Source organism: Scyliorhinus canicula, chromosome 14, assembly GCF_902713615.1.
Source record: "Scyliorhinus canicula chromosome 14, sScyCan1.1, whole genome shotgun sequence".
Taxonomy (NCBI): domain Eukaryota; kingdom Metazoa; phylum Chordata; class Chondrichthyes; order Carcharhiniformes; family Scyliorhinidae; genus Scyliorhinus; species Scyliorhinus canicula.
Window position 1 is genome coordinate 50,136,764 of NC_052159.1, and position 25,954 is coordinate 50,162,717.

A 25,954-nucleotide genomic window follows, 5' to 3' on the forward strand; every position below is an offset into this window, starting at 1 on the left:
ACTATTTGATGTAGCAGGAATTCCAGAGGGCTGCTCTGGTCCCATCCTCACCTTATGTCCCCATACAAGCACTTGTAGCAGGTGATGCTAAATATTAAGTGGTAGAATTCTTTCCGTTTCCCCTCTCTTTCAAAACAATTAACACTGAGGCTCGTTAATGTGCCCCAATACTGGACTTGCTAAAATTTGTTAACTCAACACTTTTTGGCTCAGCTAATTATGCAGTTCACATGTTAAACCATTCGGGCTGTCACTTTTTTTTTCACACAATTTGATGTTCTACCGGTCTGCTTCTTGCATTCTCTAATATCTGAGTATTTCAGGAACGGTATAGTTAATATATTTTGAAAACAGGGAGTCATTTGTGGAAATCTTCCCAGACTATAGAATTGATCAGGACTTTGGTAATTCTATTATTTTGTTACAGTTCTAGCAAGTGATGTCCAACAAAATAATTTACATTTTTGTTTTATGAGATAACACAAGGAAATATTTACCAACCTTTTTTTGAAAAAAGTGAAAATTTCCATTTACCATTTGCTGGGACTTTGAGTTTAACATCAGCTGTAGTGTATACTTGCCATTTGTAACTTTTAAAAAATAAATTTAAGTACCCAATTCATTTTTTTCCAATTAAAGGGCAATTTAGCATGGTCAGTCCACCTACCCTGCACATCTTTGGGTTGTGGGGGTGAAACACACGCTAACACGGAGAGAATGTGCAAACTCTACACGGACAGTGACCCAGGGCCGAATCGAACCTGGAACCTCGGCGCCGTGAGGCAGCAATGCTAACCACTGCGCTACCGTGCTGCCCCTTGCCATTTGTAACTTAGTGCTGTCTACATATCAAAGGATTATTTTGTATTCAGTTTTGATCCAAATTTTATAAACTCCCATGTAACCACACTTCTCATTTAGTCCCTCCCTTTACATTGCTTTACTTCAACTATTCTCACTTACTACTATCCCCCCTTATCCCCCCTTACTGCTGACATACAGTTTTTGTTAAAGAAATCGATGAAAGCCTGCCAACTCCGGGCGAATCCCTGTATTGATCCTCTTGAAGCAAACTTGATTTTCTCCAGACTGAGAAACTTTACCATATCGCTGACCCACACTCCTGGGGCGAAATTCTCCGACCCCCCGCAGGGTCGGAGAATCGCCGGGACTGGCGAAAATCCCACCCCCGCCATGGCCAGAATTCTCCGCCACCCGGGAATTGGCGCCGATCAGCGAGCCCCCTGCGGTGATTCTCCGGCCCGCGATGGGCCAAAGTCCCGCCGCTGAGAGGCCTCTCCCGCCGCCGTGGTTTCAACCACCTCTGGTTCATGAAGCTCTCCATCCCCTCTCTCCCCCTCGGAGGTTCCGACCGGTACAATCCCTCGTAAAAGTCCCTAAAGACCCCATTTACTTCTGTCCCCTTCTGCACTACATTTCCACTCCCATCCTTCACTCCCCCAATTTACCTAGCCGCATCTCGCCTATGGAGCTGATGCGCCAACATCCTGCTCGCCTTCTCTCCATACTCATATACCGCGCCCTGCGCCCTCCTCCACTGTGTCTCCGGGATAGGCGGCGTGAGCAGGCCCCCGGGGGGGGGGGGGCGCGGGGCGATCGGACCCCGGGGGGGTGCCCCCACGGTGGCCAGGCCCGCGATCGGGGCCCACCGATCGGCCGGCGGGCCAGTGCCGTGGGGGCACTCTTTTTCTTCCGCCGCCGCCGTGGCCTCCACCATGGCGGAGGCGGAAGAGAACCCCCCTACTGTGCACGCGCCGGTGGTGACGTCAGTGGCAGCTGACGCACCGGCGCATGCGCGAACGGGCGAAAGCCTTTCGGCCAGCCCTAGCGTCGGCCGGCGAGCGTCAAAAGCCGTTGGCGCCGGTTTTGGCACCAGTCGGCGTGGTGCCAACCACTCCGGCGCGGGCCTAGCCCCCAAAGGTGCAGAGAATTCCGCACCTTTGGGGAGGCCCGACGCAGGAGTGGTTGGCGCCACTCCGCTACGCCGGGGGCGCCACTCCGCTACGCCGGGGACCCCGCCCCGCCAGGTAGGGGAGAATCCCGGCCCTGATTTTGGGGGCTCCGCTTACCTCCATCTCAGCAAGACCTGTCTCCGGGCCACCAGGGAGGAGAAGGCCAGAATATCGGCCTACCCCCCCCCCCCCCCCCCCCCCCCCCTCCACCTTTGCCCCCGGATCTTCCGACACCCCAAATATTGCTAATTCTGGACACGGAGTTACTCTACCTTCCAGGACTTCTGACATAACATCTGAAAATCCCTGCCAGAATTCCCTCAGTTTCGGACATGCCCAAAACATATGAACATGGTTGGCTGGTCTACCCCCACACATCCCACATCTGTCCTCCACCTCCTTGAAGAACCTACTCACCCGGGCTACCGTCATGTGGGCCCTGTAGACTACCTTGAACTGAATCAAGCTGAGTCTAGCACAGGATGAGGATACATTTACCCTTTTCAAGGCTTTTTCCCCACAGTTCAGTTTCCAGCTCCCCTCCCAACTCCTCTTCCCACTCCCTCTTCACCTCTCTGATAGGGGCCCCTTCCCACTCTAACAATTCCCTGTATATCCAAAACCTTCCCATCTCCAACCCCTGTTTTTGACACACTTTATCCTGTAGTCTCTTCGGGGAGGCGAGGAAAGCTTGGGACCTGTCTCCGTACAAAGTCCCACACTTGAAGGTACCGAAACTCGTTCCCACCCAGCAAGTCAAACTCCTCCTCTCATGTCTCCAAGGTCGGAAAGCCCTGCTGGATAAATAGATCCCCAAACCTCTCAATCCCTGCCTGCTGCCATGCCTTAAAGCCCCCATCCAGCCCCCCCGGGACAAACCAGTGATTGTCATAGATCGGTGACCACACTGACGCCCCCTCCAGTCTCATATGCTGCCTCCATTGCCCCCACACCCTCAGGGCTGCCACCACACAGGACGTGTGGAGTACCGAGCCGGCGAGAACGGCAGGGGTGCCGTAAGTAAAGTCTCCAGACTCGTACCTTTGCAGGATGCTGCCTCTATCTGCTCCCAGACTGACCCCTTCCCCACTACCCACTTCCTGACCATCGATATGATGACAGCCCAGTAATAGTTAATAAAGCTCAGGAGAGCCAATGCCCCTTCCCGTGGGCCCATTCCAGGAGTGCCCTCTTTACTCTCGGGGTTTTAGCCGCCCATATGAACCTTGATATCGCCACATTAATACTTCTGAAAAAAGCCTTTGGGACAAAAATCAGGAGACACTGAAAAAAGAAAAGCAGTCTCAGAAGGACAGTCACTGTCTGAACCCTCCCCGCCAGCGTCAATGGGAGCATGTCCCATCTACCAAAACCCCTTCTCATTTGATCCACTGCTTTGCCCAAATTTAAATTGTGAAGCTGCCCCCAAACCTTGGCCACTTGAATCCCCAGATACCTAAAACTGTTCCCAACCACTTTAAGAGGTAGCTCCTTCAGCCTCCTTTCCTGCCCCCATAGAACATGGAACATACTGTGCAGAAGGAGGCCATTTGGCCCATCGAGTCTGCACAGACCCACTTAAGCCCTCACTTCCACCCTATCCCGACAACCCAATAACCCCTCCTAACCATTTTGGACACTAAGCAATTTAGCATGGCCAATCCTGTGGGAGTAAATGGGAGCACCCGGAGGAAACCCACGCAGACACGGGGAGAACGTGCAGACTCCGCACAGACAGTGACCCAGTGGGAAATGGAACCTGGGACCCTGGCGCTGTGAAGCCACAGTGCTAGCCACTTGTGCTACCGTGCTGCCCCGTGCCTGCATCGAGGGCCGAAGGGCCTGTTCTGTGCTGTACTGTTCTATGTTCTATGTATCACAAACATCTCACTTTTTCCCATGTTTAACTTATAGCCTAAAAATCGCCTAAATTCTCCTAATACCTCCTTGATGACGGGGGCTTTTCACAGTAATTTCATTGAAGCTTACTTGTGAGAATAAGTGATTCTTATTATTATTATTATGAACCGTCGTGAACCTGTGGTTGATGCAGATGGGGGCTTTATTGGACACCACAGCCCGAAATGCTGTCGCAGTTGGTTCCATGACTGGAGTGTTGCTACCACCACTGGGCTCGTTGAATATTTATTCAGTGGGGATGGGAGTGACTCCATGGCTAGGGCCCGGAAGGAGGTCCCTCTGCAGGACCCCTCCATAAGCACCCACTCAGCTCCATTATCCACCCCTTTACTCTCTCTGCGGTCGGTGCCCAGTGGTAATATTGCAGGTTTGGGAGGGCTAGGCCACCCATGGATTGCGTTCTCCGCAGTACACCCTTTGGGGTTTGTTCAGTGAGTTGAAAAAGGCCTTGGGGTTGTGGATCGGGATGTATCTGAACAGGAAGAGGAACCTGGACAGTATGTTCATTTTGATCGTCTGCACCCTCCCCGCCAGGGAGAGTGGGAGTGTCTTCCATCTCTGCGGGTCCTTTTTAACTGCCTCCCTCAGGCTGGTCAGGTTCCACTTGTGGATCCCTGTCCAATTATGAGCGATTTAGATCACATGATAGTGAAATTTGTGTCGGGCCTGTTTAAACAGCAGCCCCTCCAGCTCTGCCCCTCCCCCTTGCGGGTTCATCGGGAAGCTCTCGCTTTTGCTCAAGTTAAATTTGTAGCCCGAGAAGGTTCCGAACTCTTTCGAGAGTGTCCTGATTCCTTCCATGCTGCTTTGTGGGTCCGAAATGTAGATGAGCAGGTCATCTGCATAGAGCGAGACTCTGTGCTCTCTGTCTCCTCTCCAGATCCCTTTCCAATTCTTTGCCGCCCTAAGTGCAATCGCTCATGCCTCGATGGCTAGGGTGTACAGCTGCGGGGACAACGGACATTCCTGCCTTGTGCCTCTGTGCTTCTGGAAATACTTAGAGCTGGTGGTATTTGCTCATACGCATGCCATGGGAACGTTGTACAGGAGTTTTACCCAGGCGGTGAACCCTGTTCCAAGCCTGAACCGCTCCAGTACCTCTATGAGGTATTTCCATTCAACTCTGTCGAAGGCCTTTTCAGCGCCCAGGGAGACGATCACATCAGGTGTTCTCTCCCCGGATGGGGTCATGATCACGTTCAGCAGGCACCTGATGTTAAATGTTAGCCCTTGACAAAGACCGTCTGGTCTTCTGCAACCACTTCTGGTAGGGTCTTGGGCTAGGATCTTGGCCAGTATTTTTGCGTCTACATATAGCAGCAAGATGGGTATGTAGGAACCGCATTCTGTTGGGTCTTTGTCTTTTTTAGGTATCAGCGAGAATGAGACTAGTGCTAGCATAGGAGGCAGTGTGTCCCTCGCCAACAGGTATGCAAACATCTCCCATAGTTGCGGAGCCAGTGCTGTGGCGAATCTTTTGGATAAGTCCGCTGGGAAACCGTCTGGTCCCGGCGCCTTCCCTGCCTGCATGGAGCTAATACTCTCCATGTCCTCCCCCAGTTCTAGCGGTGCTTCCAGGCCCCATTTCCCATCCTCGCCCACGACTGGCATGTCCAGAAGATCAAGGAACGGCTTCATTCCCGTGTCCCCTGCTGGGGGCTCCGAGGTGTACAGCCCATGGTAGAAGGTCTCTTTGAATGCTTTGTTAACCTTGTCCGGTTCCTCTACTAATTTGCCTCTGCTATCTCTGATCTGTGCTGTTTCCCTTGTGGCTGCCTGCTTTTTCAGCTGGTGAGACAGAAGACGGCCAGCCTCGTCTCCGTGTTCGTACGGGTTCCCCGTGTCAGGTGGAGTTAGTGCACTGCTTTCCTCGTGGAGAGCAGGTCAAAGTCCATCTGCAGCTTTTTCTTCTCCACCAGGAGCTCTACGGACGGGGCCTCGGCATATCGCCGGTCTACTTCCAATATGGAGTCAACTAGCTGTTGCCGAGCTGCCCTCTTTTCCCTATCCCTTTGTGCTTCAGAATTTCTCCCCTGATCATAGCCTTTAGAGCCTCCTAGAACGTGGAGGGTGAGATCTTCCCTTTCTGGTTATTAGTAATATACTTATCCATGGCCTGTGATATTTTCTCCTAAAAAGCTTTGTCGGCCAGGAGGGCCAAGTCCAATCTCCAACCTCATATCCATATAATGTGGAGCGTGGTCGAAGATTACGATCACTGAGTATTCCGCCCTTTCTAGTCCTGGATGCATCGATTTTCCCACTACAAAGAAGTCAATCCATGAATAAACATTATATACTTGGGAGAAGAAGGAGAACTCCTCCCCTGTGTGGGTAAATTGCCATGGATTCACCGCCCCCCTCTGCTCCATGAATAGGCTGAGTTCCTTGGCCATGTTGGAAGTCTTTCCCGTTTTGGGATTCGACCTGTCAGTCCGTGGGTCCTGTACACAGTTGAAGTCGCCCCGCCCCCCCCTCCCCCCATGATCAGGTGATGCATATCTTTATCAGGGATTTCCGCCATGTTCTTCTGTATAACTCCGTGCAGTCCCATTGGGAGCGTACACTGCTGACCATGACATACCGTCCCCATGTGTCCGTAACCGTCTTTGTCGTCATGAACATCGTCCTCTTATTTAGCAAAATGGCTACACCCTTGGCCCTCATCATGTAGCAGGAGTGGTAGATCTGTCCCACAGTTGGTCCTTCTCCCTCAGGTGCGACTCATGTCAGCTTTCATGTTTTTCAGGTGGGCGAAGACTCTGTATCTTTTCACCAGGCCATTAAGTCCCCTTACGTTCCAGGTGACTATACTGGTGGGGGGGGTTTGTCCACCCCGTTCCTGCAGGATCCACCATACTTACCTTGTGGACGTGCCCCTGCACTCTGGGGTTTCCCTTTGTTCGGGAACTGTCAAAAATCGTTGCAGTCACCGTTCTTCTCTTTATTGGAAAAAAAAGAATTGTGTACTCTAAATTTTTTTTTAAAGTAAAGATGTTATGCTTCAGTTATACAGGGCATTTAAGGAGGGGAGGGGAAAGGAGACAAGGAGACACCATGGGACAGAGAGGAAAAGGAAATGGGGGGAGGGAAGGGAGCGGGGCGCAGCTGAGGAAGGGAGAGCGAAGGCACTCAAAGGAACAGGGGTGGTACCAGAGGATTGGAGAGTGGCGAATGTCGTGCCCCTGTTCAAAAAAGGGAATAGGGATAACCCTGGGAATTACAGGCCAGTTAGTCTTACTTCGGTGGTAGGCAAAGTAATGGAAAGGGTACTGAGGGATAGGATTTCTGAGCATCTGGAAAGGCATTGCTTGATTAGGGATAGTCAGCATGGATTTGTGAGGGGTAGGTCTTGCCTTACAAGTCTTATTGAATTCTTTGAGGAGGTGACCAAGCATGTGGATGAAGGTAAAGCAGTGGATGTAGTGTACATGGATTTTAGTAAGGCATTTGATAAGGTTCCCCATGGTAGGCTTATGCAGAAAGTAAGGAGGCATGGGATAGTGGGAAATTTGGCCAGTTGGATAACAAACTGGCTAACCGATAGAAGACAGAGAGTTGTGGTGGATGGCAAATATTCAGCCTGGAGCCCAGTTATCAGTGGCGTACCGCAGGGATCAGTTCTGGGTCCTCTGCTGTTTGTGATTTTCATTAACGACTTGGATGAGGGAGTTGAAGGGTGGGTCAGTAAATTTGCAGATGATACGAAGATTGGTGGAGTTGTGGATAGTGAGGAGGGCTGTTGTCGGCTTCAAAGAGACATAGATAGAATGCAGAGCTGGGCTGAGAAGTGGCAGATGGAGTTTAACCCTGACAAGTGTGAGGTTGTCCATTTTGGAAGGACAAATCTGAATGCGGAATACAGGGTTTATGGTAGGGTTCTTGGCAATGTGGAGGAGCAGAGAGATCTTGGGGTCTATGTTCATTGTTCTTTGAAAGTTGCCACTCAAGTGGATAGAGCTGTGAAGAAGGCCTATGGTGTGCTAGCGTTCATTAGCAGAGGGATTGAATTTAAGAGCCGTGAGGTGATGATGCAGCTGTACAAAACCTTGGTCAGGCCACATTTGGAGTACTGTGTGCAGTTCTGGTCACCTCATTTTAGGAAGGATGTGGAAGCTTTGGAAAAGGTGCAAAGGAGATTTACCAGGATGTTGCCTGGAATGGAGAGTAGGTCATACGAGGAAAGATTGAGGGTGTTAGGCCTTTTCTCATTAGAACGGAGAAGGATGAGGGGCGACTTGATAGAGGTTTATAAGATGATCAGGGGAATAGATAGAGTAGACAGTCAGAGACTTTTTCCCCGGGTGGAACACACCATTACAAGGGGACATAAATTTAAGATAAATGGTGGAAGATATAGAGGGGATGTCAGAGGTAGGTTCTTTACCCAGAGAGTAGTGGGGGCATGGAATGCACTGCCTGTGGTAGTAGTTGAGTCGGAAAATTATGGACCTTCAAGCGGCTATTGGATAGGTACTTGGATTAGGGTAGAATAAGGGAGTGTAGGTTAACTTCTTAAGGGCAGCACGGTAGCATTGTGGATAGCACAATTGCTTCACAGCTCCAGGGTCCCAAGTTCGATTTCGACTTGGGTCACTGTCTGTGTGGAGTCTGCACATCCTCCCCGTGACTGCGTGGGTTTCCTCCGGGTACTCCGGTTTCCTCCCACAGTCCAAAGATGTGCAGGTTGGGTGGATTGGCCATGACAAATTGTCCAAAATTCTATGATTAACCTAGGACAAAAGTTCGGCGCAACATCGTGGGCCGAAGGGCCTGTTCTGTGCTGTATTTCTCTATCTATCTCTATCTAACATGAGGGATCGGCAGGGGCAAAGCCGTAAGGGACCAGTCCGAAGGCAAACTAAGGCCCAAACCAAATTGTATAAAAATGCCTGTATATATGTGTCTTGACAATATTGAGGAATGTGAAATATGTCTGTTGGTCAAAGGGGTGTCACAGCACAGTTGTTGTTGTAAAGATATTTGCTTGTGAATATTTGCGTGGTTTTGCAATTTCTTTTTTTTTAAATAATTTTTATTAAGATTTTCAAAAACATATCAAAAGCATAAAATAACAGCAAGAAAACCGTAGTAACAACAACAAAAAGAAAAAACACAATCCCGCCATATCATTGATCCAGGCTTCCACGCTTGGGAGCCTCGCATCCTTCCATTGAAGCAAAATCCTCCGCCGGGCTACTAGGGATGCAAAGGCCAGAACACCGGCCTCTTTCGCCTCCTGCACTCCCGGCTCCACTGCAACCCCAAAAATTGCGAGTCCCCAGCCTGGCTTGACCATGGATCCCACCACCCTCGACACCGTCCTTGCTACCCCCTTCCAAAGCTCCCCCAGCGCTGGGCATGCCCAAAACATATGGGCGTGGTTTGCTGGGCTCCCCGAGCACCTAGCACACCTATCTTCGCCCCCGAAAAACCTACTCATCCTCATCCCGGTCATGTGGGCCCTATGCAGCACCTTGAACTGTATGAGGCTAAGCGTCGCACAGGAAGAGGAGGAATTCACTCTTTCCAGGGCATCCGCCCACGTCCCCTCCTCAATCTCCTCACCCAGCTCCTCCTCCCATTTACCCTTCAGCTCCCCCACCGAAGCCTCATCCACCTCCTGCATGACGTGGTACACGTCCGAAATCCTCCCCCCTCCAACCCACACCCCCGAGAGCACCCTGTCACGTACCCCACGTGGGGGCAGCAGAGGGAACCCCTCCACCTGCCGCCTGGCAAACGCCCTAACCTGCATGTACCTGAACATGTTGCCCGGGGGGAGCCCAAACTTCCCCTCTAACTCACCCAGGCTCGCAAACCTCCCATCCACAAACAGGTCCCTCAACCTCCTAATACCTACCCTATGCCAGCCAAGAAACCCACCATCGATGCTCCCTGGAACAAACCGGTGTTTCCCCCGTATCGGGGACTCCATTGAGCCCCCCACCTCCCCCCATGCCGTCTCCATTGCCCCCAAATTTTAAGGGTAGCCGCCACCACCGGGCTCGTGGTATACCTCGTTGGAGGGAGCGGCAACGGTGCTGTTACCAGCGCCTCCAGGCTCGTGCCCACGCAGGACGCCATCTCCATCCTCTTCCATGCTGCCCTGCCCCGTCCATTACCCACTTACGCACCATCGCTGCATTGGCAGCCCAATAGTACCCACAGAGGTTGGGCAACGCCAGCCCCCCCCCATCTCTGCCCCGCTCCAAAAACACCCTTCTCACCCTCGGAGTCCCATGCGCCCATACAAATCCCGTAATACTCCTATTGACCCTCCTAAAAAAGGCCTTCGGGATAAGGGGGGAGGCACTGGAACAGGAACAAAAACCTCGGGAGCACCGTCATCTTGACGGACTGCACCCTGCCCGCCAGCGACAGCGGCAACATGTCCCATCTTTTAAACTCCTCCTCCATTTGCTCCACCAACCTAGTGAGGTTAAGTTTGTGAAGGGCCCCCCAGCTCCTAGCCACCTGGACTCCCAGGTACCGAAAGCTCCTCCCTGCCCTTTTCAGTGGGAGCCTACCAATCCCCTCCTCTTGATCCCCCGGGTGCACGACGAACAGCTCACTCTTACCCAGGTTGAGCTTGTACCCAGAAAAGCCCCCAAATTCCCTAAGGATCTCCATCACCTCCGGCATTCCCCCCACTGGGTCCGCCACATATAACAACAAGTCATCTGCGTATAATGACACTCGGTGCTCCTCCCCACCTCGCACCAGACCCCTCCAATTCCTCGACTCCCTCAACGCCATGGCCAGGGGTTCAATTGCCAACGCAAAGAGCAAGGGGGACAGGGGACACCCCTGTCTCATCCCCCGGTACAACCAAAAGTACTCCAATCTCCTCCTATTCGTGGCTACGCTCGCCATCGGGGCCTCATATAACAGCCTCACCCAACTGACAAACCCCTCCCCGAACCCAAACCTTTCCAGCACCTCCCACAAGTACCCCCACTCAACCCTATCAAAGGCCTTGTCCGCGTCTAATGCTACCACTATCTCCGCCTCCCCTTCTACCGCCGGCATCATGATAACATTCAGAAGCCTACGTATATTGGTGTTCACCTGCCTTCCCTTCACAAACCCCGTCTGGTCCTCATGAATGACCCCCAGCACACAGTCCTCTATCCTTGTGGCCAAGATCTTCGCCAACAGCTTGGCTTCCACATTTAACAACGAGATCGGCCTATATGATCCACACTGCAGGGGGTCCTTGTCCCGTTTAAGGATCAAGGAAATCAGCGCCCGTGACAGCCTCCCCCCCTCCCTTGTCTCGTTAAAGGTCCTAACCAACAGGGGGCCCAGCAGGTCTGCATACATTTTGTAAAATCCGACCGGAAACCCATCCGGCACCGGCGCCTTCCCCGACTGCATGCTACCTATCCCTTTGACCAGCTCCTCCAGCTCAATCGGCGCCACCTGTCCCTCCTCCACCTTCGGAAACCTCAGCCTGTCCAAAAAGCGCCCCATTCCCCCCGCCTCCACCGGGGGCTTGGCCCGGTACAATTCCCCATAAAAGTCCCTGAAGACCCCATTAATGTCCACCCCCCTTCGCACCACATTGCCTCCCCTATCCGTCACTCCACCAATCTCCCTGGCCGCGTCACACTTACGAAGCTGATGCGCCAGCATCCTACTCGCCTTCTCCCCATATTTGTACACCGCTCACTGTGCCTTCCTCCACTGAGCTTCCGCCTTTCCGGTGGTCAGCAAGTCGAACCTGGCCTGAAGGTTACGTCGCTCCCTCAACAGTCCCTCCTCCGGAGCCTCCGCGTATCTCCTGTCCACCCTCACCATCTCCCCCACCAACCTCTCCCTCTCTCTTTGCTCTCCCCTCTCTCTATGGGCTCGGATGGAAATCAACTCCCCTCTAACCACCGCCTTCAATGCTTCCCAAACCGTCCCCACCCGGACCTCCCCATTATCATTGGCCTCTAAGTACCTCTTGATACAACCCCGAACCCGCCCGCCCACCTTCTCATCCGCCAGCAGTCCCACCTCCAGGTGCCAGAGCGGGCGCAAGTCCCTCTCCTCCCCCAGCCCAAGGTCTACCCAGTGCGGGGCGTGGTCCGAAATAACTATGGCCGAATACTCGGCATCCTCCACCCTCGAATTCAGCCCCCTGCTCAGGAAAAAAAAAATCGATCCGGGAATAGGCTTTATGCACGTGGGAAAACCCCCCCGATTCTTTGCATCCAGCCCCGAATGAAACACCTGGCCTACCCAGCCCTTCCTCAGTCTAACCTGGTCCGCCACCTTCAGGTGCGTCTCCTGGAGCATAGCCACGTCCGCCTTCAGCCCCTTCAGGTGCGTAAACACCCGGGCCCGTTTGACTGGCCCATTCACCCCCCTCACATTCCAAGTTATCAGCCGGATCAGAGGGCTCCCTGCCCCCTCCCCTGCCGACTAGCCATAACCCGTCCCCTGCCCGCCCCAGGCCAGCTCGGCCCCCCTTCAGACTCCAGCTCCTTCCTGCTTCCTGGCCATTTCAGTAGCAACCCGGTACCCCCCCCCCCCCCCCCCAACTAGGACCCCTCCCAGCCGCGTTACTCCCTCCGCAGCACTCCCGTGAGCCAGCTAACTTCTGCTGACCCCGGCAGCTCCCGCCAGACCTCCGACCCCTCCCAACGTGGGGCTACTCCTCCTCCTCCCCCTCCCGCTCTCGTGCGGGAAAAAAGCCTGCGCTTCTCAGTTCCGACCCCGCCCCCATCCACCCTCAGCGCGGGAAACAGAAGAAAAGCCCGCGCTTTCCCGCTGCCCTACCCCGCCCCCACAAAAAAAAGACAGCACCCCACCCACCCTAGAAACAACACATAACCAGCTTAAAATAGCATGAAACAGCATAAAACAGAGATCCTTCCCACCAAAGGTTAACACAGTTATTTACAAACCCCCGACCCTCAGTCAGAGTCCAACTTCTCGACCCGCACAAAGGCCCACGCCTCCTCCGGGGACTCAAAATAAAAGTGCCAGTCCTTGTAGGTGACCCACTGACTTGCCGGCTGTAACATGCCAAACTTCACACTCTTTCTGTGGAGCACCACCTTCATCCGATTGTACCCGGCCCTCCGCTTGGCCACCTCCGCACTCCAGTCCTGGTAGATCCGCACCACCGTGTACTCCCACTTGCTGCTCCGCTCCTCTTGGCCCACCTAAGCACGCACTCTCGGTCAACGAACCGGTGGAACCACACCAGCACCGCCCGTGGTGGCTCATTCGGCTTGGGCCTCCTGGCCAGTATTCTGTGGGCCCCCTCCAGCTCCAGGAGCCCCTGGAAGGACCCAGCTCCCATCAGCGAGTTCAACAAAACAACCACATAGGCCCCCAGGTCTGACCCTTCCAGCCCCTCCGTAAGGCCCAGGATCCGCTTATGTTTCCGCCTCGACCGGTTCTCCATCTCCTCGAACCGCTCCTGCCACTTCTTGTGGAGTGCCTTGTGCATCTCCACCTTTACCGCGAGGGCCGCGGCCTCATCCTCTCTTTCAAAGGCTTGTTGTCGGAGCTCCCGGATCTCCACCCCCTGGGCTGTCTGCGCGCCAGCAGCTTGTCCGTATTCGCCTTCAACGAGTCCAGCAGCTCCACTTTGAGCTCCTGAAAACAGCGCTGGAGAGTCTCCTGCTGCACCTGCGCCCACTGTCTCCATTCCTCGAGGCCTCCGCCGGCCGCCATCTTGATTTTCTTCCCCCGCTTTTTCTTAGGCGCTGCCACCGCTATTCTGCTGGCCCCGCTCCTGGTCAAGACCATAGACCACTGGGGATCTGCTGCAGACACCTTCCCACGTCGGGAACCGTCGAGCAAGTACCGCTGGGGGCCCTTAAAAGAGCCCAAAAGTCCATTCTGGCGGGAGCTGCCGAACGTGCGGCTTAGCTCCGCATAGCCGCAACCGGAAGTGGTTTTGCAATTTCTAAATTGTTGGATTATAAAATATGGAAACTCATTAAAAACATTTTTTTTAAGTTATACAGGGCATTGGTGAAACCACATGTGGAATTCATACTGTGTCTAATTTTTTGGTCTCCTATTTAATTAAGGATGTGAATGAGTTAGTGGCAGTTCAGAGCAGTTTTACTCGATTGATACTGGTTGTCTTATGAGGATAGTTTGGACAGGCTGGGCGTGTCTCCATTGGAGTTTAGAAGAGTGACAGGACACTTGATTGAATTTTAGAAGATTCTGACCAGTTTTGACAAGATGGAAGCCCAAATGATGTTTCCTCTTGTGGGTGAGTCCAAAACTATGGGGCACTGTTTTAAAATTAGGGGGAGTGCTCTTGAGACTGAGATGAAGAGAAATCTTTTCTCTGGGGGGTTGTGCAACTTTGGAACACTGCCTTAGAAGGCAGCAGGGCGAGGTCATTGAATATTTTTAAAGGAGAGGTAGATAGATTCTTGTTGGGCATGGGAATCATAGATTATTAGAGATAGATGGGCATGTGGAATTAGAAACACAGATGGCTCAACCATGATCTTATTGAATGGTGGGTCAGGTTCAAGGGGCCAAATTGGGTCCTTGCGCTCCTATTTTGTATGTTTTCATGTAATCTCTCCCCCCCCCCCCCCCCCCCCTCCCACTCAGTCCATGGTCTTGCCCCTCTCTATTTTACTAATCTCTTCCAACTCTACAACTCTTCAAAATATCTGCACTTCTCCAATTCTGGCATTTTGTGCACGCCAATTTCCTTCACCATGCCTTTAGCTGTTCCAGCCCTAAGCTCTGGAATTCCCTCCCTAAAGCCCTCTACTCTATATCTGTCTCCTCCTTGAGGTTGTTCTTTAAAACCTGCCTGTTTGATTGGGACTGGTTTAGCACAGTGGGCTAAACAGCTGGCTTGTAATGTAGAACAAGGCCAGCAGCGCGGGTTCAATTCCTGTACCGACCTCCCCGAACAGGCGACGGAATGCGGCAACTAGAGGCTTTTCACAGTAACTTCATTGAAGCCGACTTGTGACAATAAGGATTATTATTATTAAGTCGCCTTAAATTACATTGTTCAGCGTTTAAGTTTTATTTGATAATGTACCTGTAAAGTGCCTTGGGATATTTTACTATGTTAAAGGTGCCGTATAAATACAGTTTGTTCTTGTGCAATAATCGGGTGATGGACAGTATCTTCTTACAGTATCTCTTTTCAGAAACACGTCTGGTAATCAATATGTATATTCAAATAACAAATCCAGGAGGGACTGGGTGATGCAAAGCATTAGAAAACTCATTCTCCTTTGGGACACAGATTTGAATCCAACCCAGACTGAGGAGATGAACACTGAAAACAAAATTAGTCTGGACAGTCTCAAATCCCAATGGACGTGAACAGTCTGCACAAAACTGCCAATAATTAAGCACTAAATTGGCAGTTTCACTCCAGTGGGTCAGAAGAATAGCTTATATTGGAAATGGAAATGCCACTGACACTGTTAAGTGTTACCCTCCTGAGATTTGAGTTAAAACATGTCTGTAAGAGTGAGTGGAGCAAGCTTTAGTTGTTTCTAACCTATGCAATGGCTGACTTAGAAATGTCTTATGCAGAAATTAGGTGCAAGAAGCAGTAGAATATATTCCATTACCAAGGACCAAGATCCCTCACCTTAATTAAAACAAATTCATTTCAAGCTATCAAAAAAATACTATTCCAGGTTAAGGGTTTGGAAAGTTTATTAGTTTGTAATCCTTAAAATCTAGCCACTCTGCCTAACAAATCTCAGCTATAACTTGACATCTCAGAGCGCATTACACTTGCAGCTAGTAAATGGCATGACAGCCCCCTCCAGAAATCAAACCTCAGATTACAATATTGGAAGCCGGCAATATTGCCCCATTATGTTATATTGTCTGTAAAATTCTCAGACACTTCAACCAGTTTATTACTCAAACATTTTACCCAGGTGCCCTTAGTCACCAGATGAACAAAGGACAAATACAAGTTTGTATTTTTAACGTTTTCCTTGTCCTTAAAATATGTAGCATGTTTATTATTGTACTTTGTTCCAATACATCAAAACTGGCAAGTGGCTGTGTCTTGTGTCCATAGCCAGATGAATTCTCCAGTCAAGCTTTTGATGATTCTGTTCTTGTGGATGAAATAATACCTTTCTTGGACAACCAAGTAAATTTCATCCTCATTCCTTCCATCTGTAACTCCTCTGTTGTACTGAAGCCTCCGCTCCATATCATATCGTAGAATCATAGAATTTACAATGCAGAAGGAGGCCATTCAGCCCATTGAGTCTGCACCGGCTCTTGGAAAGAGCACCCTACCCAAGCCCACAACCCCACCGTATCCCCATAACCCAGTAACCCCACCCAACACCAGGGGCAATTTTGGACACTAAAGGCAATTTAGCATGGCCAATCCACCTAACTTGCACATCTTTGGACTGTGGGAGGAAACCGGAGCACCCGGAGGAAACCCACGCAGACATGGGAAGAACGTGCAGACTCCGCACAGACAGTGACCCAAGCCAGGAATCAAACCTGGGACCCTGGAGCTGTGAAGCAATACTGCTAACCAATATGCTACCACTGCCGCTACTGAATGATCTTGAAGTTCCCCAATCATTCAGTCCTCCATATTTTGTGACACCGCAGAATGTCGCATTTGTGCCATTAAAACTTCTGGAAACAGCTGCATCCCCAGGAGTTTTTTTTTGAAGCAGCAAACATTTTATCCTAAAGGGTGTCTTTTTCTGAGAACGAACACCAGGTAAGGCCAGTCTATCCATATGTGTCACCTTAGCACAATGTAGAAACTTAAATGCAAGCACTGAATACGGAATTTTAAAATAGAATTTCAAAGTCTGACCATGCCACATAAGCATCTAATAGATCAACATTGTTATAAGTACATTACATCCATGAAGTTTAAGAAAATATCGAAACCTTCATCAGTATCCAACTGATGGGCATCCAGCTCTCAATATACTTTGCTTCTGATTTTACTTTTGTTAAGAAGCAAAACTTCCAATGACATACCTTGTTTTGTCTTTGGTGATGACGCAATGTATGTCCATTATCCATTTCACTTTTCCACTGGTCATTAGGCTTGGATTCAGAAAAAAAATCTTAGTTTCCAATCTTCACCTTTTAGGCAACCATTCTCTGTTACCATGTTAATTTATTCTGAAGCATAAAACCAGACACCAATCCTTTACTTAATCAAGATTTGTTTACAGAATGCTGCATTTAAATGTTTTCCTCCTCCCTAACCAACACTGCGTTCCAAAAGTCTCTCTTTATATGTACTCAAGGTACTTAAATCGGTGCCCAATATATCTTTAACCTTAATAATACAGTATACCATTAACATGAGAGAGGGTGCCGTCAGTATTATGACGAGGGTATCACTGGCAGACTGTTGCTCAAGTAGTTTTTGGGATAGTACCAGCGCCGGCCCTAGGGTTGCTGGCGCCCCGGGCAAGCTGAACTTCGGCGCCCTTGCGGGGGGCGGGGGGCGGGGGGGGGGGCGGGGGGGGGGGGGGGGGGGCCGGGCGGGGGGGGGGGGGGGGCCGGGCGGGGGGGGGCGGACCCGAGGGGGGTGCGGACCCGAAGGGGGGGCGGACCGAGGGGGGGAACACCCTGGGGGAGGGCAGCCACCGCGCATGCGCTGGTTGGCACCGGCCCAACTGCGCATGCGCGGGACCCGAGTCTCTGGCGCCCCCTAGCACATGGCGCCCCGGGCGATTGCCCGAGTTGCCGGTGCCTTGAGCCGGCCCTGGATAGTACCCTCAATGTTTGACACATTTTCAGATATTTCTGAGAAGGACTTGGTGAGGTTAACTGGGCAGGGTGTGCCTTTACAATATCTGGTGTTGAGATTGATACTGGATGGTCCATCTGGTTTTATAATTTTTCAATTTTCCACAGTGGTTTGATACAACTGAGTGGCTTGCTAGGCAATTTCAGAAGACAGTTAAGTGTCAGCCACATTGCTGTGGATCTTATGCCACATGTAAGCTACACTAGTTGACATTCATGAACTTGATGGGTTTTTGCAACACTCCAATAGTTTTATGATTGTCAATGCCAACATTAGCTTTAATTTGTTCCAGATTTTTTTTTAACAAACAATTTTATTGAGGTAGTTTTTTACCTCAATACTGTCATTGTAAACAGTTACAGACATCAACAGAAAGAAAGCAAAAAAGGCAAATATGTGCAATCATCCACGTACATTCAATACTTCAATTGTAACATACTGCACAAGCCCACTCCTCTCCCATCGGCACTACCCGCCAATTTATCCCTCCTACTCTACTCAACTCTAACCCCCCCCCCTGCTGACGCTCACTCTCCCGCAAAGAAGTCAATGAATGGTTGCCACCTTCGGGCGAACCCCTGTACAGATCTCCTCAAGGCGAACTTAATTTTTTCCATACCCAGGAAACTCGACATGTCCGTAAGCCACAGCTCAGTCTTCGGGGGCTTTGAGTCCCTCCATGCGAATAATATTCGTCGCCGGGCTATCAGGGAAGCAAAGGCCAAAACATCGGCCTCTTTCTCATCCTGGACTCCCGGGTCTTCCGAAACCCCAAACATTGCCACCCCTGGACCCATCGCCACCCTTGTTTTTAGCACCCGGGACATGATCCCCGCAAATCCCTCCAGTACTCTCTAAGCATTGGGCATGCCCAAAACATGTGTACGTGGTTCGCTGGTCCTCCTGCACACCTAGCGCATTTGTCCTCTACCCCAAAGAATTTGCTCATCCGAGCCACCGTCATGTGAGCCCAGTGAACGACCTTAAATTGAATCAGGCCGAGCTGGCACATGTTGCGGTCGAATTCACCCTACTCCGGGCTTCTGCCCACATCCCGTCCTCCATTTCCCCGCCTAGCTCCTCGTCCCATTTGAGTTTCAGTTCCTCCGTCTGGGACCCTTCCTCCTTCATGAGCACCTTATAAATATCAAAGACTCTACCCTCCCCTCCTTCCCCCCTAGAGACTATTCTGTCTTGGATCCCCAATGGTGGGAGGCGTGGGAAGGATGGGACCTGTCTACGGACAAAGTCCCGCAACTGTCGGTGCCTGAAATCATTTCCCCTTACCAGACCAAATTTCTCCTCTAAGCTCCTCAAACTCGCAAAGCTCCCTTCCAGGAACATATCGCCCACCCTCCCCACCCCCGCCCGCCGCCATGTCCGAAACCCCCCATCCATTCTCCCGGGGGCAAACCAATGGTTGTCGCAGATTGGCGCCCAGACAGACGCCCCCACCTCCCCTACATGCCTCCTCCACTGGCCCCATATCCGCAGGGTCACCACCACTAGTGGAGTACCTGGCCGGCGGCAGCGGTAGAGGAGCTGTGACCAGGGCTGCCAAGCTGGAGCCCCTGCACGAAGCCGCCTCCACCCGCTTCCAGATAGACCCCGTACCTACCATCCACTTCCTTATCATAGCGATATTAGCCGCCCAGTAATAGTTAATCAGACTCGGCAATGCCAGCTCTCCCTCGCTGCGGCTCCTCTCGAGCATCGCCTTCTTCACCCGCGGGGATTTTCCCGCCCAGACAAAGCTCATGATCATCTTGTTAACCCTTTTGAAGAAGGACTGTGGGATAAAGATCGGGAGGCACTGAAAAATGAACAGGAATCTAGGGAGGATTGTCATCTTTACAGTCTGCACCTCCCTGCCAGCGACAATGGGAGTGCATCCCATCTCCGAAACTCTCCCTTCATTTGCTCCACCACCCTGGCCAAATCTAACTTGTGCAGCCTGCCCCAGTCTCGCGCCACCTGGATCCCCAAGTACCGGAAATTTTCCTTAACCAGCCTAAATGGTAGCCCTCTCAATCTGTTCTCCTGGCCCCTTGCCTGTACCACAAACATTTCACTCTTGGCCATATTTAATTTGTATCCTGAGAACTGACCGAACTTCCTCAACATTTCCAGTATACTTCCCATCCCGGCCAATGGGTCCGACACGTACAGGAGCAGGTCGTCTGCATAAAGAGAGACCCTATGTTCCACCCCGGCCCCTAACCATCCCCTTCCATCCCTTTGCGGCTCTCAGCGCCATCGCCAGCGGCTCTATGGCCAGCGCAAACAGCAGCGGGGAGATTGGACAGCCCTGTCTGGTCCCGCGGTATAGTCTAAAATACTCTGACACTTCTCTGTTTGTCCTGACGCTGTCCTTGGGGGCCTGATATAATAACTTGATCCAATTCCCCAGTCCCTCCCCGAACCCAAACCGTCCGAGCACCTCCCATAGATAGCCCAATCCACCCGGTCAAAGGCCTTCTCGGCATCCATCGTCACCACTACCTCCACCTCCCTGCCCGTCGGGGGCATCATTATCACATTAAGTAATCTTCTCAAGTTGGCCGACAGCTGCCTGCCTTTCACGAACCCAGTTTGGTCATCCCCAATCACCTCCGGTACACAGTCCTCAATTCTAATCGCCAGTACCTTTGCCAGCAGCTTGGCATCTACATTGATCAGGGAGATTGGCCTGTAGGACCCGCACGCATTCGGATCTTTATCCCGCTTCAATATCAGTGATATAGTGGCTTGCGACATTGGCGGCGACAGGGTCCCTCTGTCCCTTGCCTCATTAAAAACCCTCGCCAAGTCCGGGCCCACTAACTCAGAGAACTTCCTATAAAACTCTACTGGGTATCCATCCGGCCCCGGAGCTTTCCCCGACTGCGTGGCCTTTAGGCCCTCCAATACCTCCTCCACTCTAATTGGGGGCCCCAGCTCACCCACTCGCCCCCCACCCACTGTTGGGAATGTTAACCCGTCCAGAAACCTTTTCATCTCCTCCGGTTCTTCCGGAGGCTCCGAAGTGTACAGCTTGCTATAGAAGTCCTGGAATACCTTATTCAATCCTGCCGGGTCCTCCACTCTGCACCCCTCCCCATCCATCACTCTACTTATTTCCCTGGCCGCCTCCCTCTTCCTGAGTTGCTGCGCTAACAATCTGCTAGCCTTTTCGCCATGCTCGTGCACCACGCCCCTCGCCTTCCTAAGCTGTTCCACGGCCCTACTCGTGGATAGCGCCCCCAGTTCCGCCTGTAGTCTCTGCCTCTCCCTGAGTAAAACCTCCCCCGGGGACTCCGCGTGTTCCTCATCTATCCGACACATTTCCCTAACCAATCTGTCCATCTCTGCCCTGTCCGCCTTGGCCCTGTGGGCCCCAATTGAGATCAACTCTCCCCGCACTACTGCCTTTAGCGCCTCCCACAGGGTCGCCGCTGAGACCTCCCCAGTATCATTCACCTGCAAGTAGTTTTGCATACACCTCCGAGGCCTCTCACAGATCCCCTCCTCTGACAACAGTCCCACGTCTAGCCTCCATTGTGGGCGTTGGAGATGCGCCCCTCCGATCTGCAGGTCTACCCAGTGCGGGACATGGTCCGAGATAGTGATTGCCGAATATTCCATGTTCTTTACCTTCCCTATACAGTCCCTGCTTAGGACAAAGAAGTCTATCCTAGAATATACTTTATGGACGTGCGAGTAAAACGAGTAGCCCCTTCCCGTCGGCTGTCTGGCTCTCCAGGGGTGCACTGCCCCCATTTGCTCCATAAACCCTTTCAGCTCCCTTGCCATTGCTGGGAGTCTACCCGTTCTGGGACACAACCGATCCAGCGCCGGATCAAGGACCATGTTAAAGTCCCCCCCCCCCCCATTATTAGCCTACGAGAGTCCAGGTCTGGGATCTTCCCCAGCACTCTTTTAATAAAGTCAACGCCATCCCAGTTCGGGGCATATATTTTCACCAGCACCACTCTTCTCCCCTCAAGTCTACCCCTTACCATCAGGTATCTGCCCCCCCCCTGTCTTCGGCTATGACCTCCGCCTCAAATTGCACCCGCTTGTTGATAATGATTGCCACCCCCCCCTGGACTTCGAGTCCAAGTCCGAGTGGAAGACCTGGCTAATCCAGCCCTTCCTTAGCATAATCTCGTCTGATACTTTCAGATGTGTCTCCTGCAACATAATTACGTCCGCCCCTTAGAGCCCGCAAGTGCGCGAACACCCGCGCCCTCTTTACCGGCCCATTCAGTCCCCTGACATTCCAGGTGATCAGCCTGGTTAGGGGGCACAATCCCCCCCCCCCCCCACCCCACCCCCCACCCCCACCCCCCCCCCCCCCACACACACACACACACACGCCGGTCAGCCATAGCCTTTCTTGGGCCGGCCCCCGGCCCGTGCGTCGCACCATTCTTGGCCCGTCTCTTGGCTGCCTCCACCCTCGACCTCCTTCCCACTGCCTACTTGAAATCCCTCCCACGTCAGCAGAACAACTCCCCCCCCCCCCCCCCCCCCCCCCCCCCCCAGCAACATCCCCGGTAACCCCACCCCTGCCCTCCACTGGCTGTATTCTCTCCCCCCCCCCCCCCCCCCCCCCACCTGACTCCCTTGACTAGCCAATCTGCTAGCCCGGTGACTCATCACTCCGGCGCCCACCTGTCTCATTTCCATTGTTTCCCCGTCCTCCTCCCCACTCCCCGGCGCCCCATCCCCCTCCCCAACCCACTGGAGCAAACTCACTGGTACAGGAAGGCATAGACATCCGTAAAACAAAAACCCCCAATCCACGTCCTTAACCCCCCTAGCTGACCGGCCACCCTTAGTTACAGTGCCGGCTCCAGTGCCCTCAGCGAGCCCAACAAAAAGTAAAAACCCACACGAAAAGGAAAAAACAGGAAAAAGAGGAAGAAAACAAAAACAAAAGAAACAACCAGTAACCAAAAACAAAGAGAAGCATCCCAAATGTCCTGCTTAGCACCTTTAACCCAGCAAACCGTTGAACAGCGGTCCAGACACATTCGGCATCCCTTCATACGGTAGTTCTTGGGTCCTAATTCGCGCCCGTGGGACCTCTTTTCGGGACCAGCCCCTGATCTCTCGCAAAGTCCATCGCTGCTTCAGGCTCGGAGAAGTAGTGGTGTTGACCCTGATGCGTGACCCAAAGACGGGCCGGGAACAGCAGACCAAACTTCTCTCTCTCTTCCTCTGTTTCCTGGACTCCCACGGTTCCATAGGTTGCAGCCCGCTCTCCAGCACTCTCGCGGCTGTCTTTTTACCGCTCCGTGGTCCCGCTATCACGGGGAATCAGGCCCTGAAGTCACGCCGGAGTGAGAGCCCGCCGAATGTGCGGCTCACTCGATCATCACCACCACCGGAAGTCCCGTTCCAGATTTATTTAATTAAGTTTAAATTCCTCAAACCCACCGTGGTGGGATTTGAACTTGTGTCTCTGGAGCATTGATCCAGGCATCTAGATTACATTTACTGTAACATTACGACAATGCTGCTATACATTACAATACCATGAAATTTCATGTGATTTTTAACAATGATGAAGGAGCAGCAGTCTTTTACACTAAAGTATCATAACCACATTTTAATTTTGCCTTTCTTCTTTCAGATTCAGTTTTAATGAATGGACAAGCTACGGACTATTTATTTCTTGGAAACATTGTTTATACAGTAAGTCAAACCATTTCTGCAGTAACATGAAAAGCAAATTTATGGGTAGGAATATTGCTGGTTGTCTTTTGGTGATACATTTATTTTGTGTCTGCTAGCATATGTATCTAGTTGAGGTGCAAATTGTTAAATTGTGACATGCTCACTGCAAAACTGGTAAATTAACATTTGGCATTATAAATCCTTTGCGTGTAACAGACCCAGTACCAAAAACATTGTTAGTTCATTCCAGGCCAGTGGTGGTATGAATGGGAGCACTGCCATTGGTGCAGAGCATTGGTTTCCCATTGGCTCTGGCTGGTCATGTGCCTCTCGTCTGATTGGCTGGGACTAGTCATGTGACTGCTCACCAATTGGTCGAGAGGCAAGTAGACCCCGCCTCCGAGGCGGGGTATAAGTACCCAGAGTTCCCGGCGGTCGGCCTTTCTCTGTAGTCGACCACCGGGCTAACAACTAGCTGATTAAAGCCACAGTTTGGATCTTCACCGTGTCTCGAGTCCAATTGATGGTACATCAAGGCCCATTACAGTTCTAATCGCCGAGCTAGGAAATGGTCTGTTTGATTTGAAATAGAAAGAGAAAAACACTCAACAGGTTAGGCAACATATATGTAGAAAGAAAAACAGAGTTAAAGTTTCTGGTTAACCTTTCATCAGAACTGGGAAAAGTTAGAGATGTAATAGGTTTTGAGCAAGGAGTAGATGGGACAAGGACAAAAAAAGGTCAGTAATATGACGGAAGATAGGATAGATTAAATGACAGAACAGTTAGCCCTCCAGGGCCAAATGGAAAGGAGATAGGGCAAGAAAGGAAACCACAAATGTGCCTAGAGCAGGTGCTGCTAACTGAAAGACAAAAACTGAAATAACCAAAGCAAAGAGAGTTTACGGACTGAAATTGTTGAACTCAAATGTTGAGTCCAGAAAGCTGTAAAGTGCCTAATTGAAAGAATGAGGTGCAAGCTTATGTTGATTCGCATTGGAACATGTAGCAGGCCGAGGATTGAGATGTCAGCCTGAGAGCAAGGTGGCGAATTAAAATGACAGGCCACTGGAATCTTGGGGTCATGCTTGCGGTCAGAACAAGGGTGTTCCTCAAAGCTGTCACCCAACTTGTGATTGGTCTCCCCAGTGTAGAAGAAGCTATACTGTATTGTGAATATAGTAGACTAGATTGCAAGAAGCACTCTTGAATTGCTGCTTCGCCTGGAGTTTTTGGAGGAGAGAGGAGTTAAAAGACCAGGTGTTCGATCTCCTGTGTTTGCATGGAAAGGTGCTCTGGGAACGTGGGGACTGAGGAGTGGCCGATGGTGATGCCATCATGCTGAAGATAGTGGAAATGGCAAAAAATTACCTGTTGAATATGTAGGCTGGTCGGATAATAGTGAGGACAAGGGGAACCCTATCATAGTTCTGGGAGGTAGAGCAAGGTGAGAGAAGAAGTGCAGAAAATGTGGCAAACACAGTGAAGGGGGTGGAATCCCCAGTTGAGAATAAAAGGAGACATAATGGAAGCACAGATGGAAGGTTGCCTTATCAGAACAGATGTGGCAGAGACTGGGAAAGTCAAATTGAGTCTTTTCTATTTGAATTTGACTAGTCTGCTGCCCAACCAATGCCATCTTTTTCTTTCTGAGAACTCTTACAAACACGTACTGTTTGATCTATGCAGCATTCTTGAGTAGGCTCCAGCTGATCGCCTTAAACATTTACAGATCAGCTCTTATTTGGAAGGATAATCAGAAAATCAATTCATTTCAGAACTAATGTTTCCATGTATGAAAGTGAAAAAGACATGTTAACATTCTGGGTGAGGATCTTTTTGAACACAAATTAATCCAAACAGAGCATTTCAAAAAGAGCTGAAGAACTTCAAGACGTTTATTCCAAATATAACTGGGCTGTTGCCATACACTACTCAAAGCTAATTTGACGGACTCATGTAACATTATTGATGGTAATTGCAGTAAAGCCACCACCGTACTTCATTTAATAGATCTCAGTGTCTTTAACTTAGTTTCAAATTAACTTAATTTTTATATTCCTATTACATTATGATATATTGTATTAAAAATCACCTTTGATCATTTTTTGCCATATTTCCATCTTTTTCTACAGTATGTTGTTGTAACTGTATGTTTGAAAGCTGGCTTTGAGACAACGGCATGGACAAAGGTAGGCGCATACTTTGTTGTGAATTTAAGCTTACATATAAAATAATTTAGGTACATCATTAAAATACTGGAAACTTCAGGAAATTTCTGGCTTTCTGTAGCTGTGGTTCTCAAGGTTTTCTTTTTCAACTTTTGTGTTACGCATTGTCTAATTAAGCATTATTAATATTAACCATTGACAAATTTCCTTTTCCCCGTTCTCACTTCCTTATAGAAGTTTTACTTTTGCTAACAAATATGCCATATTTTAGGTAATATATACCAAAGTCTGTAAATAAATTTATTTTACTTTTATAAAATCTGAACTGCTTAGTTCCAACCATCTGTTTTGGAATTATACTCATAAATATGGCTTTGGCGGAATAAATGCTTCAAAGGCCAGTTTTCTGTCAATTACGACCTAGAATTCTAAAGGTTGATTTGGTTGCATCATTGATTTGGTCAGAG

The 25,954-nt window shown here is 50.7% G+C and overlaps 1 protein-coding gene across 7 annotated transcripts in view; it reads left to right on the top strand.

Moving 5' to 3' along the window:
• atp8a2 (ATPase phospholipid transporting 8A2) overlaps positions 1-25,954 on the top strand; it is a 792,435-nt gene that overhangs the window by 653,478 nt on the left and 113,003 nt on the right. For all 7 annotated transcript variants that reach the window (XM_038818743.1, XM_038818747.1, XM_038818746.1 and 4 more), the window contains 2 exons: positions 23,273-23,334; positions 25,452-25,508. In XM_038818743.1, the coding sequence (XP_038674671.1) occupies positions 23,273-23,334; positions 25,452-25,508 (119 nt within the window). The remainder of the gene's footprint in view (positions 1-23,272; positions 23,335-25,451; positions 25,509-25,954) is intronic.